The sequence below is a fragment of the Stegastes partitus genome, unplaced genomic scaffold (assembly GCF_000690725.1).
Source record: "Stegastes partitus isolate 25-593 unplaced genomic scaffold, Stegastes_partitus-1.0.2 Scaffold21, whole genome shotgun sequence".
Lineage (NCBI taxonomy): Eukaryota > Metazoa > Chordata > Actinopteri > Pomacentridae > Stegastes > Stegastes partitus.
In genome coordinates, this window is record NW_007577752.1 from 1484548 (window position 1) to 1500998 (window position 16451).

Sequence of the window (16451 nt, forward strand, 5' to 3'; positions counted from 1 at the left end):
GGACTAATTTACTCAGTGTCACCATTACCCTGGGAAACCTTAATAAAAATGAGCCGATTATTCATGTCAATGGGTCCACCTGTGCTTTTTCTACTATAGCAAGTTAAAATGTCTTATCTAATGTGTAAAACAACACAAACACACACACTAACACCTGTGGCGTTTACAGCTTTTCTGAAATCATATTTTCATCCTGGAACAATGGTATTGTTTCTTTGCTCCCACCTGCAGCCAGAATGTTTCCTGCCATCCAGAAGGTGGCCAGAGCGCTGATCATGGCACCTCTCTTCAGACGGGGCATGAACTCTGAGAAGTAGGAGAAGATGACCGGGATCGACCCACCGACGCTACAGAAGAGAGATGCATTGCTGACTAGTGCAAACGACTGCATTATGAGTCAAATTCGACCAGTCCATAAGTGCTAACTTGATTGATTCATTTTTGACATAATGTCCTTAATGACAGAACATTTAGACACTGTAGAACTAAAAACTATGACCTATTAGTTGCATCATGGTCTCTCTAACCACTAAAACAGATCTCACTCAGTGTGTGAGTGTCAGCGAAATGACCACATGTAAATATAGAAATGCAAAACTATAAAAGTCATGTGCTCACCCAATGCCACTGATGAACCGCAGCAGCAGGAAGAGCCAGAACCATGGAGCCACACTGGCCAGACCTCCAAACAGCCCGTTTACTGTCAGGGACACGATCAAGACCTTGCGGCGGCCCTTCTGGTCAGCTAAGTATCCCCACATGTAGCCACCCACCATCATTCCTAGAAAGAGGAATAATTATACAACTAGAGTTAATGTCAATAACAAAATATAATAAGCTTGTAGTTCATCCTTTTGGACTCCACATGTCTACATAGGTGTAACAGGGTATGTTGTTTTAGATACTTTCAATGCTGCTCCTTTTTCTAAGGACGTCTTACATCCCAAAACTCAGCTGGTAACTAAAAATGTATGTTCAATGAAATCCATTTTCACACATAGTTGAAAAATTGTGTTAAAAGTTTTTGTTTTGTTTTGTTTTACAAGTTTTTTTTTAAAAAAAAGGATGTTTGTAAAGAGTTTACATTTGTTCAGTTTCAATATGTCACATGTTAACCAGAAAATGGTTAGCTTAGCTTAAAACTGTAAACTGTAAAAAAAAATTTAAAAAAGGAAATGGTATGCCTTGCTGTGTCCATAGCAAACATCCTCCTAACAGCACTTTGAAATTTTAGAAATAAAAATGTTACACCTACTTTGTTTAATACATGCAAAAATAGATAAAATGGCACAAGATGTGGCCAAAAACTGGAAAGTCTGAGGTTTTTATTGCTGTTAAGTTCCACCTTAGTGTTTATGTTAACCATTCTACTTGGATTGGATTTCAAGGTGTGCCTTAAGAATTAAGTCAGTTTTCCACAAAACAGAGTTTCAGTCTGGTTATCTATGTAGTTATGGTTTTATTGGTATCATTTTAGTAATGTAAGTAAGCTAATAAAAGACATTCAAACAGCAGAGACCCAAATAGGCCTTGTAGGTTTTGCAAAAGGTATTATGTAAAACAAATAAAGAAATCAATGAATCAACAGTGAAAAATGCCTTTCAGTTTGTCAGAGCTTCACTCTGCCTTGTTTTGTCTCACTAACAGTCAGAAACACAAACATGTTCAGCTGTCATATATGTCAACACAAAAGCAGCAAAATGTCTCTTTTGAGAAGATGAAACAAGACAAGTTGGCATTTTTGCTTGAAACAATGCATCAATTAGCAAAAAGAACCACTGATTCATTTTCTGTAAAGTGGAGGTCAAACGGTTTATTAAATGGTTCACCGAGGAAAATGCTGGCCGTCAGCAGGCCCATGTCTGAAGAGCTCAGCAGGAGATCACAGCGCGCTGTTGGCAGGAGAAAAGACACACAGAGGATCTCCACGGCGTCGCTGGCATTGGCCCAACCACACACCACCAGCAGCAGCCAGTGGAACAAACCAAAACCTGACAGCAAAAGCAGAACATAGAGTGAAAGAGAGAAGCTACCTGAAAAAGAATCACCTGAAGCTACTTTTTGAAATGTAGTCAGCAAACACCTCCATGTTACACCTGTTCAAACAGAAGGTAACATCATACCTCAAACTACAGCAAGTTTTAAAGACACAGCCAAATCCAGTTTGGCAGACACCTGCATGAAAACTTTTATAATCATGCAACCAAATATAAGTTGTCATATATGTATTTGATGACCGACTTATTAGTTTTACAAAGCTTAAATGTTCCATCCAGAAAGTACAGTAACACAAAAACTGTAGATCACCTGCTTCCTCTACTGCTTCCTCATATGTTAGTTTTCTCAGTGTGCTCCCTCCCTCTCCGTGTGTGACGCTTGACGCTCTCCTCTCGAAAATTACTTCACCTATGAAGCAACAAAACACACAGACATGTCATGACGGGTAAAATTAACACTAAAGGCAGAAGAGATTTTGAAGACATTAAAGATGCTTCAGCCTTTCATTTTGATGGTAAAACATATCAAGCCACAAATTTAATGTCTTTAGGATAACAGGTAATGAGCTAACGGCAGACTGGGTGAGCTTCAGTCAGCTTGTTTGCAGTTAGATGATTTTTAGTGTGAAAATATGAGAAAGACGTTTCAGTACAGACAACAAATGTCCCAGTGTTACCTTGTTTCAGTTTTGGTCATTTTAATGTTTGCAATTTTGTTTAAAAATGTAAAAAATGTATATTACCATATAATATCTACAATAATATGTAGTAATGTGGATTTGACAAAATCTGAAGCTAAAAGTATTTGTTTTACAGTTTATATGTTTCAATCATGTGGTGCATTTCCTCCACAAAGTTGTTTTACAGTAACTCAGAAAAAACAAACCACAGCACAAGACAAGGTCTGCTGGCTTCTGGGAAACTTCATTAAACAGCAAATAATCAGCATTAATTCAGAAGTGAAACTATTCAAACTTCTGCACAAACACCTGACAATAATGGGACAAAAATGAGCTGACCAATCAACATCTGCTGTCCAAAGATACTGGATTTACTGTAATTCATGTGTCAAATAAAAGAGTCAATTTAGTTCATGGATCAACTGCTTCATCTCTAGATTAAGATTATTCAATATTAATATACAAATTAATATCACTTTTGATGTCTTTATATGAAATACTCAGTGACCTTTTGAATTGCCCCTAGGGGATAAATAAAGATATTTGAACTGAATTGAAATTGAAAATAACCAGTGAAGAAAAGAATGCAGCCCATGTGAGTTGGTGGAAAGTAACGTTACATTTACTCGAGTACTGGACAGCAACCAGACAATAGCTCGTGATCAGACATTGGTTTTCTGTTTATATATTTTTTTAAAAGGTTCACTAGTAGATGTTAATACCTCTGGTTTAATCATTAACCATTCATTCTAAGCTCAGTTTGTTTATGTAGCATTTTATTTTGAAAAGTAACTATTCAAACTATGTTAAGTAAATATAGCTGAGTGAAAAGCACAATACTTCTATCTGAAATGTCGTGGAACATACGTGTAAAGTAACACAATATGTGAATGCTCCGGTATAAGATGAGTGTTTTTAATTCCTCCCGTGATGGTTTACCAGATAAGAGCAGGTCCTCTGTAGAGACAGCTCTTGTGCTGTTAATATTTTATTTTCCTGATGCCATTTGGTAGTAAAGGCTCTGAAAGCTCCTCTTGTTAAACTTTGTGTTGAAGTGATGGAGAGACACACGTTTACCTTCATCCGAGTCCAGCTCACGCGGATCCAGGTGAGCTCCGACGAGTAGCGGCCGCCGAGCCTCCGTCTCCCCGGTGTGCCGAGACATCCCCCCTCTGGAAGTCGGATGCCTCTAATATGGGCACTGAGCTGCAGGCAGTTTAGCTAACTTCAGCTAAACGTCCCCTCCATTATTACTGCTGTAACCGCTACATGAGTCCCATGACTGCCAAGCCCCGCTGACTAGCTAACACTGAGGCTAACCTGGCAGAGAAGGAGGACCAGGAAGTAAAAAGACAGCAGCGACTCGCACGTCCACGGCGGCGTCTCTCCTCCCCCGATCTGTTCGGTTCAGTTGTCCCAACCCGAGGTGAAGCCCCCGTGTAGTAGCTCAGCTTTTTTAGCCTGTCAGCAAGCGGCGGAGGTAGCGTTAGCAGCTAACTCAGCGGACACGTCTAGAGAGCGAGCGGAGGGCAGCCGTTGACGTTACCTCCCCTTGTGTTTTAAAACAGACTGAAGATGGCGACCAGCTCGGAGCGCAGTCCTCCTCCGTTCCCCGACTCCGAGGACCAAGATGTGCTGGACACGGAAGACATGGCAGGCCGAGACAGTGATGAAGACGACGGGGAGGACCCGTTCACGAGCCCGGTATGTCTCGGTTTAATTTCTCGCTAGCTATCCCGCCTCTGCTTTAGCTAACTGACGGTAACTTACTGTAGGGGGGAAGGTGCCAACTGGTTAGCTAACGTCAACGAAGAAAGCTAATGAGAAGCACTTGGAGCGAAAGTTTCAGAAGGTGTTCACCGACGTTTAGCGAGTTCAAACGCGCAATAAACATTAAAAGAAGAAAATAACGTTGAACTAAGCGACTGTCAGGCAATGTTTGACTCTTAGCATTTCCTGTAACTTCAATAATCAGAGCAGTGTGTGGGTTTTGATGCCCTGTCCTACCTGTGTACTGAGAGACGTTGATCTCTGACAGGCTACAAACGCCCTATTGATTTGTCTGTCTAAGTTGTACTGTGAAGCACTCTGTGGCCGAGATTTGTTCTGGAAAGCAGGTCACACCGTACTTCCCGTTTATGTGGGTGTTTTGTGTGCAGCACATCTTCTGAAACTTTCCCTCTCTCAGCTTAACATGCACCAGATCTTAGGGTCTCCCCCCTCAGCTTGTGCAAACTGTCAGGCCATGCAAAGGTAAAGTAGGCAGCAGTCCAACCACAGCCGTCTGCAGGGAATGAGGTCAGTGCGGTTTGACTGTTTACTGATAGTTGGCACAGTCAGAGGACTGTTGCATGTTCATTAGTTGGTTAAAATCCCCAAAAGTCTGTGTGTTTCAATGAGGGTTAACAATCTGGCTCAGGCTGCCTGCTGTCATGTGAGTAGGCTGTGGTCACATGGTCAGAACCCGGATGTTTTCCCAAAGTCAAAGTTCAGAGGAGAGATTGGAAAGTTGCTGTCTTTGATTTTTTTTGCAGCGCTGCACGAAAGAAGATGAGTCAGCACTCAGGATGTTTCAGTTAACGGAGCTCACAGCAGAAGCAATGTTGGGAAATGGAGCAATGGATTCCGAGTGATCTCCTGCTTCATGAGTCTTGTTCAGTCCATCCTTTACTCTTTTTCTTTTGCAGAGATACTGCATTAAGAAACCATTGACTTACTATTGCTCAACAAGATAATGAGGAGCTACACCCAAAGCATGTGACAGGACGTTTGTATTTTTTATTTGTCAGTTTACTAGGGGCACCTACTGCAGATGAGAGGGGTTTGCAGTGTTTTCTATATTTACATCTAGAGTTGCAACATTCATTGTTTAGGTGTCAACTATAAGATTAATTGGCAACTATTTTTCATTGTCAATAAATCAGTTTGAGTAAATTTCTAAGACAAGGAAATCTAAATTGTCTGATTCCAGCTTTTTGAATATGAATATTTTCTGGTTTCTTTACTCTTTATGACAGTAGACTGAATTTCCAAAAGTTCTGCTGAATTGAAGGCACTATCTTCAGATGTCTTGTTTTGTTTCACCAAAAGTCCAACACTACCCCACATATTCAGTTTAAAGCAATATAGGAAGAAGAAAAGGAAGTATTTGGCTTTTCTCACAGCTTTGGCTGAAACTATTCGTCAAACCCAAATGCACACTTTTTGTCAATCATCTCATCTTCTCAGCTCTAATACACGTGCAGCTCCATATATTCTCTAATTACTGTTTTGTAAATGTAAATATTTTCTGGTTTCCTTCCTCCTCTATGACAGTAAACTGAAGATTTTTGGGTTGTTACCAAAACAAGACACCTGAGAACATCATATCTGGTTTTGGGAATCACAGATCAACATTTGTCACTTTTTTCTGACACGTTATTGACAAAGCAAAAAATAGATTAAATGAGAAAATAATCATCTCCCAATAAAACTAATCTTTAGGTGCAGTTCCGTACACAGCACAGTTCAACATCTAAAAGAATCTATATCATTTGCTAAGTTAAATAAATACCACTGTAAAAAGTTTCCACAATTGCAACATTAGAAAAGTAGAAAGTGTTTGTTGCATTAGTCTTAGCTTGACCCACTTAATCGAATGGCAGCTAAGTGGAAATCCATTATCAGTCCGTTCTTTGTGAGCACTCCTATGGCAAAGCTATTTCTGAAACATGATAAATGCTTCAGCTTGTTTTTGCTTTTCTCCAGTTACAAGCTCCTTACTTTTCAGTATTAAAAGACTGTTTCTGTAATCACCGACACACCATTGCATATTATAATCTTGAGTTGGATGGTCTGCCTAGTCCACCCAGTGACTTAATTATTGGCCTGTTCTTATTTACAAAGCTATTCTTGGGCTGTTTCATTCTTGGTCTGAATGAAACAAACCAATAAATCATACATTTACAGCAACATTAAAGAGGCAGCCACATTCACCACTTACAGTACCAGCACCAGATTATGTGTTTTCCCCTAAAATCATGCTGGAAGTATCGAGCAACAAGTGATCAAAGCCTCTCAGGAGCACAATGCATTTGACTAAGTTTAAGGCTGATGATTCTGTATGCATTATGCTCTAAGCAGCATTTTAATGGAAATATTCAGGATGTGGAGAGCACACCGCTGAATGCATAAGGTGTGGAATGTGTTGCAGGATTGCTTTAAGAATAGGCAGCCTGATATTGTTTCTCTGTTGTTCTCAGGTCCATGTTTATGGTGCGGCATGGAAACAATTGTATAATAATGTTTATAGTAATAATCCCCCCTTGTCTCCAGAGCAACCCTCTGCTGACTGAAATGGACACCACACTGGAACCTGCCAGTCAACCCAGCGACGTTTTAATGAAGCCTCCCAGTGACATCATGGATGACCCTTTGATTGAGCCTATCAGCAGCCAAACAGAAAACAAACCAGCGGGCGAAGTCGTGAGTGAACCGTCGGATGATTTTGTCGACCTAACAAACAACGTAAGCGTCACAACTGAGAGTGCCGTTGCTGAAATTCCTTTAGATGAACCCTCAGATGACTTTGTTGACATATTGGGAAGTGAAACTGAGGCGCAGAGAGAGGAAGTGGTGGTGGCGGATGTTACTGTTGAAGCAGCAGTGGCTAAAAGTGAAGTTACTAGTGTTGTTACAGAGTCACCTGGTGATGGAAAAACAGAAAGCAATGCTGAGGAGGAAGCACAAGAAACTTCCACTGCTCCAATAATCGATCTCAGTGGAGATTTGCTAGCTAGCGACACACAGCAACCACCTGTCAGTGACAAAATCACCAACCCGTTGGTTGACCTCCTCAGCGATGATTCACCCGCGCCTGCTGTTGATGCCAAAAAACCAAGCGGGGCAACAATCGACCTGTTCGAAGATGAGGGGAGCGACTTATTCGCAGAACCACGGCAGACTAAATCTGCCAAGCCACCACAGAAAAGCCTATTCGGTGAACCGGATGAGGATCTGTTCGGTGAGCCACTGGGTGCCATCTCAAAGAAAACTGTCAGTAAAGAGCAGAAGGAGAAGTCTGTCACCAAAGTTGCTGCTGCACCTGCTCCTGTTGCTGCTGCCGCTGCTGCCATTCCTGCCGGGGGACCTCTGCAGGACAGTAAAACTGCAGAACCTGCAGATATCTTCACTGAGGAAGCCGTCACCACCACGCCAAGCATGAGCAACACCAGCACTGTCAACTCAAAGACCAATGGAGTCCACTCTGAGGAGGATGCGGATATATTTTCTGGTAGGTGCCTCATTTTTATTCTTTCCTTACATTATCTGTGGTGAAATGTTCTACATTAAAGGCTCAAGTGCTACCTCTTTCTAGAATATTTGATCTGTTGCATTAACCCAGGTTCAGGTCTAGAATTCCTTTTTATATTCTCTCTAATCAGGATTTAAGTTTGTAATATCCCAAAGATGGAATCAGTCAGATGGGGCGTCTTCATATTTAGCCTCAAACTCTCAGTTGTTGTTTCAGTTTGAATGAATGGTTTTAAAGTATCTGTTAAAAGGAAGAATAATTTGATGAAATGTCCATTTAAGAACTCCTGAATGGTTCTGTTGAAAATCAAGAGAATAAACTTTGTTTTACAGTTAAATCTTCAATTTATGTTGCTCCCATATTAACACACATGGAACATTTTACTCCTGTTACCCACACAGATGTTAATACAGCTGTCTGTGAGTCATGCAGAATAATTGTAGATTTGTAACAGGGCTAATAAAACCTCATGTTTTATTAAGGAAAAGTCTGCTATATAAAGTAAGTAATGAGCCTCTCTACACATTTCCATTTGCTGCAGCATATTATAACCTTAGTCTGTCTTTTTTGTTTCTGTCTTTGGTAAAACAGAAGCCACAGTGGAGCTTTCTCTCGACAGTCCGCAGAACGAGAGAAAGAACGAGGTGACGGCCAAACCGTCTGCTTCCGCCCCCACCTCCCTGTCTGCAGCTGCCAGCCTGGCCAAGCCACAGTCTGCTGCCCTGGAAGAGGTATCTGAACGCAGATTGAAATTCCAAGTGTGACTACAATCAGTCGCATTAGAGGGCTTGCTATTCCTGCATCTGTCATTTTATTCTCCCAAAATATTGCAATTTTGAAAAACTGAGGAAAGATGAGGTTGCTTTCAGCCACTCTTAAACCATATAGCTTTCCCCCTTCTTAAGGACTTGGAGCTTTTTTCATATTTCTGCTAAAGAAAATGAGCGATGAACAGAAGTACACCTGGTCAATGTTCACTTTCTGTTTGATGTTTGTTTCAGTTGGAAGAAGAGGAAGAAGCAGAGCTGGAAGACAAATTTGACATCCTTGTTTCTGTCAAAGACCCAGAAAAAATAGGTGAGGTTTAGTATTTTTATTACCAAATTAGTGTTCAAGATTAGTTTTAAATGCATAATGTTTTGGGATTTGTTAAATGTATTGCAGTGAGACTATAAACTACTTTGTGCACCATTAAAAAAAGAAGTAAAGTTACCAGGTATTGGAATTATTTCTATCAGTTTGTACCTTTTTAAAGTATTGTTGTTGTTTTTTTTCCTCAGGGGATGGTATGAATGCTTACATGGCCTACAAAGTCTCCACACAGGTAAACCCTTGTCAGCATAAATCATTTTGCTTGATCGGCAGTTTGCCATCTGTATTCCCAAGGAAGTCAGTGCAGTAACTCATCAGATGTATGGTAACAGTGTGCTAAGAGAGGAAGTACTAGTCAGCGCTCTGTTGGAGAAATGCCCACACATCGGCCAAACAGTGATTACATCACAATTTTATGGCAGTAGTTCACTAAACATTAGCCTGCTACTGTAGACACATAAAATGTCGTTATGTCTTTTTTTTTTTTTATTCCAAAACTTAAAGGAAAAAATGCTGTGTGTTTCAGACAACACTGCCCCTGTTCCGCAACAAGACATTTACAGTGAGGAGACGCTTCAGCGACTTCCTCGGCCTCTACGAGAAGCTTTCAGAAAAACATGGACCAAATGGATTCATCGTGCCTCCGCCACCAGAGAAGAGCATCCTGGGTAGGCTGACTGGCTCGCCTTTCCCTCCTTCTTGTTTATGTCATCTGTAACTTGGAGTTTGATCTCCGTCAGCTAAGAGAATAAATGTTGTCTTGCATAGGGATGACAAAGGTGAAGGTGGGAAAAGAAGATTCTTCATCTGCAGACTTTGTTGAGAGAAGGAGGGGTGCTCTGGAAAGGTGAGATAGATAGAACAATGAAGTTACAAAAACCACACACTTGTTTTTTGAGGGAAATAAGAAACGTACCTGGTACTCCGCTCTCTACAATACAAAGCTGCTGTGATGCTGCAGAGTCTATATAATGCAGGAAATTGAGTTTTTTTTTCATGTTTTCTCATTGAACAGGTATCTGCAGAGGGTGGTAAATCACCCATCACTTATCCAAGATCCTGATGTTAGAGAGTTCCTGGAGAGGGAGGAAGTAAGAACATTTCCTTTTATGCCTGGGTCACTGTGACTTAACCCTTAATACCATACACAGCACAAAGTCATTTCCTCATCAAATTATCTTTATTGCATTTAGACATTGCGTTCAGATTGAGGGAGCACATTTAGGAAGATGCATTATTCTGCTGCTGTTTTACTTCTATCTCATCCCTTTTTGTATCAGAAGTTTTATTTTATTTCTGAGTGCAATCTGCTTATGGCTGCATGGTAACATGTGGTGTGCCTTCAGTTGCCCAGGGCAGTGAGCACCCAGGCTCTGAGCGGCGCCGGCTTCCTCAAAATGATCAACAAAGCAACAGATGCTGTCAGTAAAATGACCATCAAGATGAATGAGTCAGACGTGGTGAGTTCAGCTGTAAACACACTCCGGCTGTTAACAGCATTTTCTTTTCCAGAGAAGCTCTGATGCACCAGCACACATTTTCATTGAGTAAAACATGAGTACAGACTTCCAGCTAAACACACAGGACACATTCAGAGAGAAGCATGAAACAGCACAATACCAGAACATACTTTATTTATAGTTGTGGGATTTATTTTCAGTAATATTGCTGTTGCTGTCACAGAAGCCAATCTTCAGTAGCAGACTGAGAGAAATATTAAAATCTAACTTAAAAATGACCATGTTAAAGTATAATAGAATTTAAAAACACACAGATCTTGACAGTAGTGGAAAGTAGATGTGTTTTTACCTGAGTATTTCCATGTTATGTGATTTTATACTTCATATCAGCGACTTTTCAGAGGACACAATGAATACAGCTTTTAAAATACACCACTTTTTAAAAGATTGAACCAGAAGTTTCTATCCTTTTTGGCTTTCAACATCATATGGAAAGCAGTGTGTAGTCTGACTCACTTTTCAGATGTACATTGATGATACCTTTACTTAAATATATAATCTGAATAATGATTACAGCACCAGACCTTGGTGCTGGACTAACGACATTTTTCCTCTCAGTGGTTTGAAGAGAAGCTGCAGGAGGTAGAATCTGCAGACCAACAGTTCAGGAAGCTCCACGCACTGGTCGAATCTCTGGTCGTGCACAGGAAAGGTTAGCCGTCCTCTTCCCAACTGGGAAGTGTCATTTCTTACTTTATTATGCTGTCATGGTTGTCATTTATCATTTGGAGGCTTTCTTCAGCTTTGATGGATAGATTTAGATTGTGTAGCTTCAGATTTGTACATTTTGTGGTTGCAATTTGAATGTTATTCTTATTGTTGATAATGTTTGTTTGCAAAATACAAGAAAATGGTGTCCATTTTGAGTTGGTCACATCATCGTTCTTAAGATAAGATAGCGGTCACAAGGGTGTTGAATGTAGAAATTCCTATTACTGCTTGTGATGCATCTTTCCCCTAAATTAAATCCTTATAAAGGAACCCACCTGCAAATATAAAGATGATTAGAAATATAAAACACATTTGGACTTCTGTGTCCCATGGTCACAAATTAGTTAATCTCTTAGTTGTCACACATAAACAGTGTGAAAATTCTTCTGTTTGCAGTAACTTCTGACTCGCTCCTCCTCTCTTTAGAGTTGTCACTGAACACAGCAAGCTTTGCCAAGAGTACAGCCATGCTGGGCAGCGCAGAAGACAACACCGCTCTTTCCCGAGCTCTTTCCCAGCTGGCCGAGGTGGAGGACAAGATGGAGCAGTTACACCAGGACCAGGCTGCAAACGACACCTTCAGCTTTGCAGAACTGATCGCAGATTACATCCGTCTGCTGGGAGCCGTGAGGGTACTGAGAACATTTGCTGAGCCAGTTACTGGACGTCAGAGCTCCTCGCGTAGTTTAAATACAGAAAATGTCCATTAACAGAGATGAAAAATGACAGTCAAAGGGAAAGTTCATAAAGCAAGTAGCCAAATATAAACATAAATGACTCTTTGTGTGTTTGCAACCTGCAGGGGTCGTTTGATCACCGGATGAAGGTGTGGCAGCGCTGGCAGGATGCTCAGGCCATGCTGCAGAAGAAAAGAGAGACTGAGGCCAAACTGCTGTGGGCCAACAAGCCAGACAAGCTGCAGCTGGCCAAAGAGGAGATTGCTGAGGTACAACACAGGCCAAAAACAACAAGTGGAAATAACTCGGATGAGGTTGAGATGCTTTTTAGTTCCAGAGTTCGATGTGGTCTTTTCAAGATTAGAGACAATGTCTGAGTGACTGATTTTCTCCTCCTGTTATCACTTGTAATGGAGAGCTTGATTTGAATCACCCCAGTGGGTTTTTCCATGAACATTAGGGTTCATATTAATTAAAAGGAAAAAATGAATACAGTTGTTAGATTGAGACTCCATTGTGATCTTTTTTTTCCCCTTGAGAACAGTGGGAGGCCAAAGTAACGCAGTACGAGAGAGACTTTGAAAGAGTTTCTGCGACTGTGCGCAAGGAAGTCGTCCGCTTTGAGGTACCAGTGTTTATCCTTGTTGCCTCCACTTCAGACACTGGACAGCTGAAAATGTTGAAAATGATACACCCTTTTTTTTTAAATTCTCTCCAACAGAAAGAAAAGACCAAGAATTTCAAAAAACAGATAATCAAGTACTTGGAGTCTCTGCTTCAGTCTCAGCAACAGGTGAGTCTCTCTTAAGTCAGACATGAGGACTTAATAATTGCAGAGTCAAATGTACTTCTCGTCAAACCAGTTAAATGTGCATGAACAATAGTTTTGATACTTTTGACTGTTCTAAAACACTGTCAGAAATATAAGTCTGTGGCTATGCAGATGATGATATTATCCAGAAAAAGTGCAGCATAATTTGAATTTGTAACAATAAAAAAAAAAAATGGGGGTCAATACTGATTAATTAGGGAGAAGAAATTTTTTAATTAATATATCAGTCAATATTCTTGATAGAAATTTTAGAAGTATATTGAAAAAGGAATGTAAAACTCAATGTTTGACGAAGCAGATCTAATTGATTTTTAGAAATGTTGCTTCATGTTTAACTCATTCAGATTATCAGCTAATATCATCTGTCTTGATTGTGTGATTCAGAACTAGGAAGGAATATAAAGCAGCTGAAACCTTTTATTATGACGGTGAGCCTCACACAGTTGTCTCTTGTTTTTCTTCAGCTGATAAAGTACTGGGAGGCTTTCTTACCAGAAGCAAAAGCAATCGCCTAATCCTCGAGCACCAGCCTTCTGGACGACAAAACAGGCTGCCTTTTTCTTATACACTTTACCTCTTTTGCCTTTCAAACCAAGGAAAATGCGTGCATTGTAAAGGGAGATACAATCAATCTGTTTTTTTAATCACCTTTAACATATAGCTCTGTATTCTATTGTATTAATAATTGTATATTTTCATTTAACCTTCCACAAATATTTTCTTATTAGATGAAAAGAGTTTGCATATACAAAGATATGGACAAACGAAAAAGTGCAGATGAATGATTCCATTAATTTCCACAAGAGAAGGGAAATGAACCGAGTCCGTTGTTCTCAGGATTTTCTCCCTCGTGTGATCAGGAGCTCCTTTACATCAGCAGTGGTTAATTGTTTACAGAGCGGCTGCTCTCTCATCAAAAATTTCTGGGGACCCAGATGAAGACAGTGGCCACGAGTCTCACTCTGTTTCTTCTTATTACTGACTCAAAGGGATTAAATAACAGTTTAAAAAGAAAGTAAGATTTATGAGCACTTCCACCAGGTGGATAAAGTACTTAAGTACCAGCCATGTTTGTTTGTTTTGTTTTCTTTCAGATTTAAAGAACTATGATACTGAGGGGAGGGATGCAGGGTGATGAGAGGCATTCACATAGCAGGGGCAACAGCTATGGTCAAGGGTTATGTTGGAGGTCAAGGTTGTAGGTTTAATGTTTTAAAACTGATTTCAGTCATTGTACAAACTTTATGTCTGTGCCTTCTAGATCAAAATGGTGTTTTGTCTCCAGACACCAGTTTGGGAGAAAGTTGTAGACACTTGTGTGTGGTGCAGAGGCTTGTTAACACTTCTCCAGCAGCCATAACAACGTCATGTCAACACTGACGTTTAAGAACCACGCTAGTGTTTGAAGCCCATTTACTACAAATTAAGTGTGTTGTTTGTTTTTACCGGTCACCCTGTATGAACATGAAAACTTGAAACAGGTAATCCTCTCAGCGAATATCATGTCTGTTTTTGTCAAAGTTGCGTCATTGCTGCGTGGTAATGCTGTACAGTAAGTGTCGGTTAACATTTCATACAGCATTGCCTGTAACAATGACTAACTTTGAGAAAAACTGTACCAGAAAATGCTGACAATGTATGGATTAACCAACGCAAGCTAGTTTCAAGTCTCAGCAAGTAGTTTCACGCTGTAGTCATGAAATGAAACCTGGAAACTGAATGCTAACTGAAAGGCTGGTTGTGAAGTATGGTTGGTAGAGATGTAAAAGAATAATAAAGCTGCAACTAACAGTCCTTTTACTGATGGATTATTCCCAAGGTTTAGTTTTGCTTGTTTTGTCCAGACGCAACATATTTAAGGGTACCCTCTATTTTTTTTTTTTACTGTCAGTCGTGCTGCAGGGCAAGAGTGGATTAGTTTATTCTTACATCATCACTAACACGTGCTAAGCTGCTTAATTGTTTTTTGTGCATTTGTAAAACGCATTGCATTGTGGGATTATTAGCAGAAAGTAGTGTACATGTTGGATGTTTTGTTTCATTGCAGTTTGTTTGAAAAATGTGCACACTCAGAATTCAGACACTTAAATAAAACGGCGGTCTGTATATGTAGCGCAGCATCGGGAGTGATCTCGGATAGAAACATTGGCTTCAGGTTCTTCCAAAAAAAATGTAGTGAATGTTTTTGAGGAAGGAAATGCATTCAGTACATTTGTTGAATTTCTTAATTGTAAAAGATGAACGTAAAGAGAAATGTTTCCATAAAATACCAGCCTGGTTCCTTTAATTTATGACATACAGCAGAAAAGAAGCAGATGTGGAACCATCAAATGTTTGCCATTTTTACTTGATGAGTGACTTCAGTGATCAAGTAATTAATATGCTGCTAATCATTTCAGCACGAAACAATACCAATTGTGATTTTTAGTAAATGGGCAATAACATGAAAAAACACTGGGATGGTCCTTTGACAGCCAGCGTGAGCTCATCAGAGCTGGACTGATGATGCAGATGTGACATTAATGCCATATAGTGAACATGCTGATGTAGTGAACCCACTTCTTCCCTCAAGCCTCAGCCTGTAGTTGAACATGAAACGGTAACAAACCCGCGTCACAGCTTTACGTGGCTGGGCCGCCATCCTTCCGATTACAGCTTTAATTACAGATTTGCACACACACAAACTAAAGCCGTGCAGTGATGACGCTACACTGTAACTTTTGTTCTCATTAAGGCATCATTTACCTTGCAGATGTTTCTTTGCACAGGTTTTTTTTTTGGTTTTTTTGCCACTGCTGTTTCGACATCACTCGATTAAAACTGGTTAGTGTGGCCTCGTGTACTTTCACTTGTTAATGTGCAGAGCAATGTCAGCAACATGCACTGTGTCATAGAAAATTCTTTTAAAACAAATCAATAAAAGTTGCACTGTTTACACTCAGAAATTTCATAAAGAACGTCTGACTTAAGTGTCTTCTTTCTTTAATTGGGTTTTTTGTTCCCCCACAAGCTCACTTTTAGCATGTTAAACAGTTACAGCTATTAAATCTAAAAAAAAAACCTACCAATAACTGTTGCTGTTGAGAAGAGAGCATGTTCCACTGATGCTTAAGCAATGTGTTGGGTTTGATGGTTGGATCAACACTGATGGCTCTTGATCAGGTTCCTCAAGCTGCTCTGAAAATGTTTTTTGCATTGTGGCATGGTGCACTGTCCTGGTGAATGAGGTCACTTTCATCAGTGGGTGCCATTTGCAACATTAAAGGTTGAAAGTACATCCACATGTATACAAGACCCAAAATTTCACAGCAGAACATTTCATCGTAACGAAATTATCGATGTTATTCACCTCACACTGAGTGGTTAAAATGTAGTGTCTGATTGTTGTATATCAGTGAGTTTACCAGTGATTTATAAGTCTTCCTTCTGATCCTCTGCGTTTAATAATGAATATACTTGATGATGAGTTATAATATAAAATGCAGGTAAATTGCAATATTTGTATAAAACATGAAAAAAAAATCGTAGGATGACACTACTTCTGTTGTTTTGGAGGTTCATGCTGGTGACAGAAGTCAATAAAGTTCATAGATTAGATGTTAAGACCGCAAATGTAAAACCACATTGGGAAATATATTAATCAATATTT

At 40.0% G+C, this 16451-nt stretch overlaps 2 protein-coding genes across 2 annotated transcripts in view; one reads left to right on the plus strand and one right to left on the minus strand.

Moving 5' to 3' along the window:
* The window catches only part of sv2 (synaptic vesicle glycoprotein 2), an 11106-nt gene extending 7167 nt beyond the window's left edge, over positions 1-3939 (minus strand). The window contains exons 1-5 of the mRNA XM_008294553.1: positions 3755-3939; positions 2308-2406; positions 1830-1991; positions 619-781; positions 226-347 (exon numbers count right to left, since the gene is read on the minus strand). Coding sequence (XP_008292775.1) covers positions 226-347; positions 619-781; positions 1830-1991; positions 2308-2406; positions 3755-3842 — 634 coding nt within the window. The 5' untranslated portion in view covers positions 3843-3939. The remainder of the gene's footprint in view (positions 1-225; positions 348-618; positions 782-1829; positions 1992-2307; positions 2407-3754) is intronic.
* An 83-nt stretch (positions 3940-4022) lies between these two features.
* On the plus strand, positions 4023-15756 carry snx1a (sorting nexin 1a). The gene is made up of 16 exons (XM_008294540.1): positions 4023-4103; positions 4246-4381; positions 6992-7949; positions 8562-8701; positions 8972-9047; positions 9251-9294; positions 9589-9730; positions 9831-9909; positions 10078-10153; positions 10409-10522; positions 11141-11234; positions 11720-11925; positions 12096-12239; positions 12515-12595; positions 12692-12763; positions 13267-15756. Exons 2-16 carry the CDS (start codon positions 4253-4255, stop codon positions 13315-13317), a joined length of 2406 nt encoding a protein of 801 aa, XP_008292762.1. The 5' UTR covers positions 4023-4103; positions 4246-4252; the 3' UTR covers positions 13318-15756.
* The last annotated feature ends 695 nt before the right edge of the window (positions 15757-16451 follow it).

Bases quoted from the DNA above. Each gene is read 5' to 3' on its own strand.
- snx1a (XM_008294540.1), top strand. From the start codon at position 4,253: ATGGCGACCAGCTCGGAGCGCAGTCCTCCTCCGTTCCCCGACTCCGAG. The intron at 4,382-6,991 runs GTATGTCTCGGT...CCTTGTCTCCAG, and splicing joins AGGACCCGTTCACGAGCCCG to AGCAACCCTCTGCTGACTGA. The intron at 10,523-11,140 runs GTGAGTTCAGCT...TTTTCCTCTCAG, and splicing joins AGATGAATGAGTCAGACGTG to TGGTTTGAAGAGAAGCTGCA.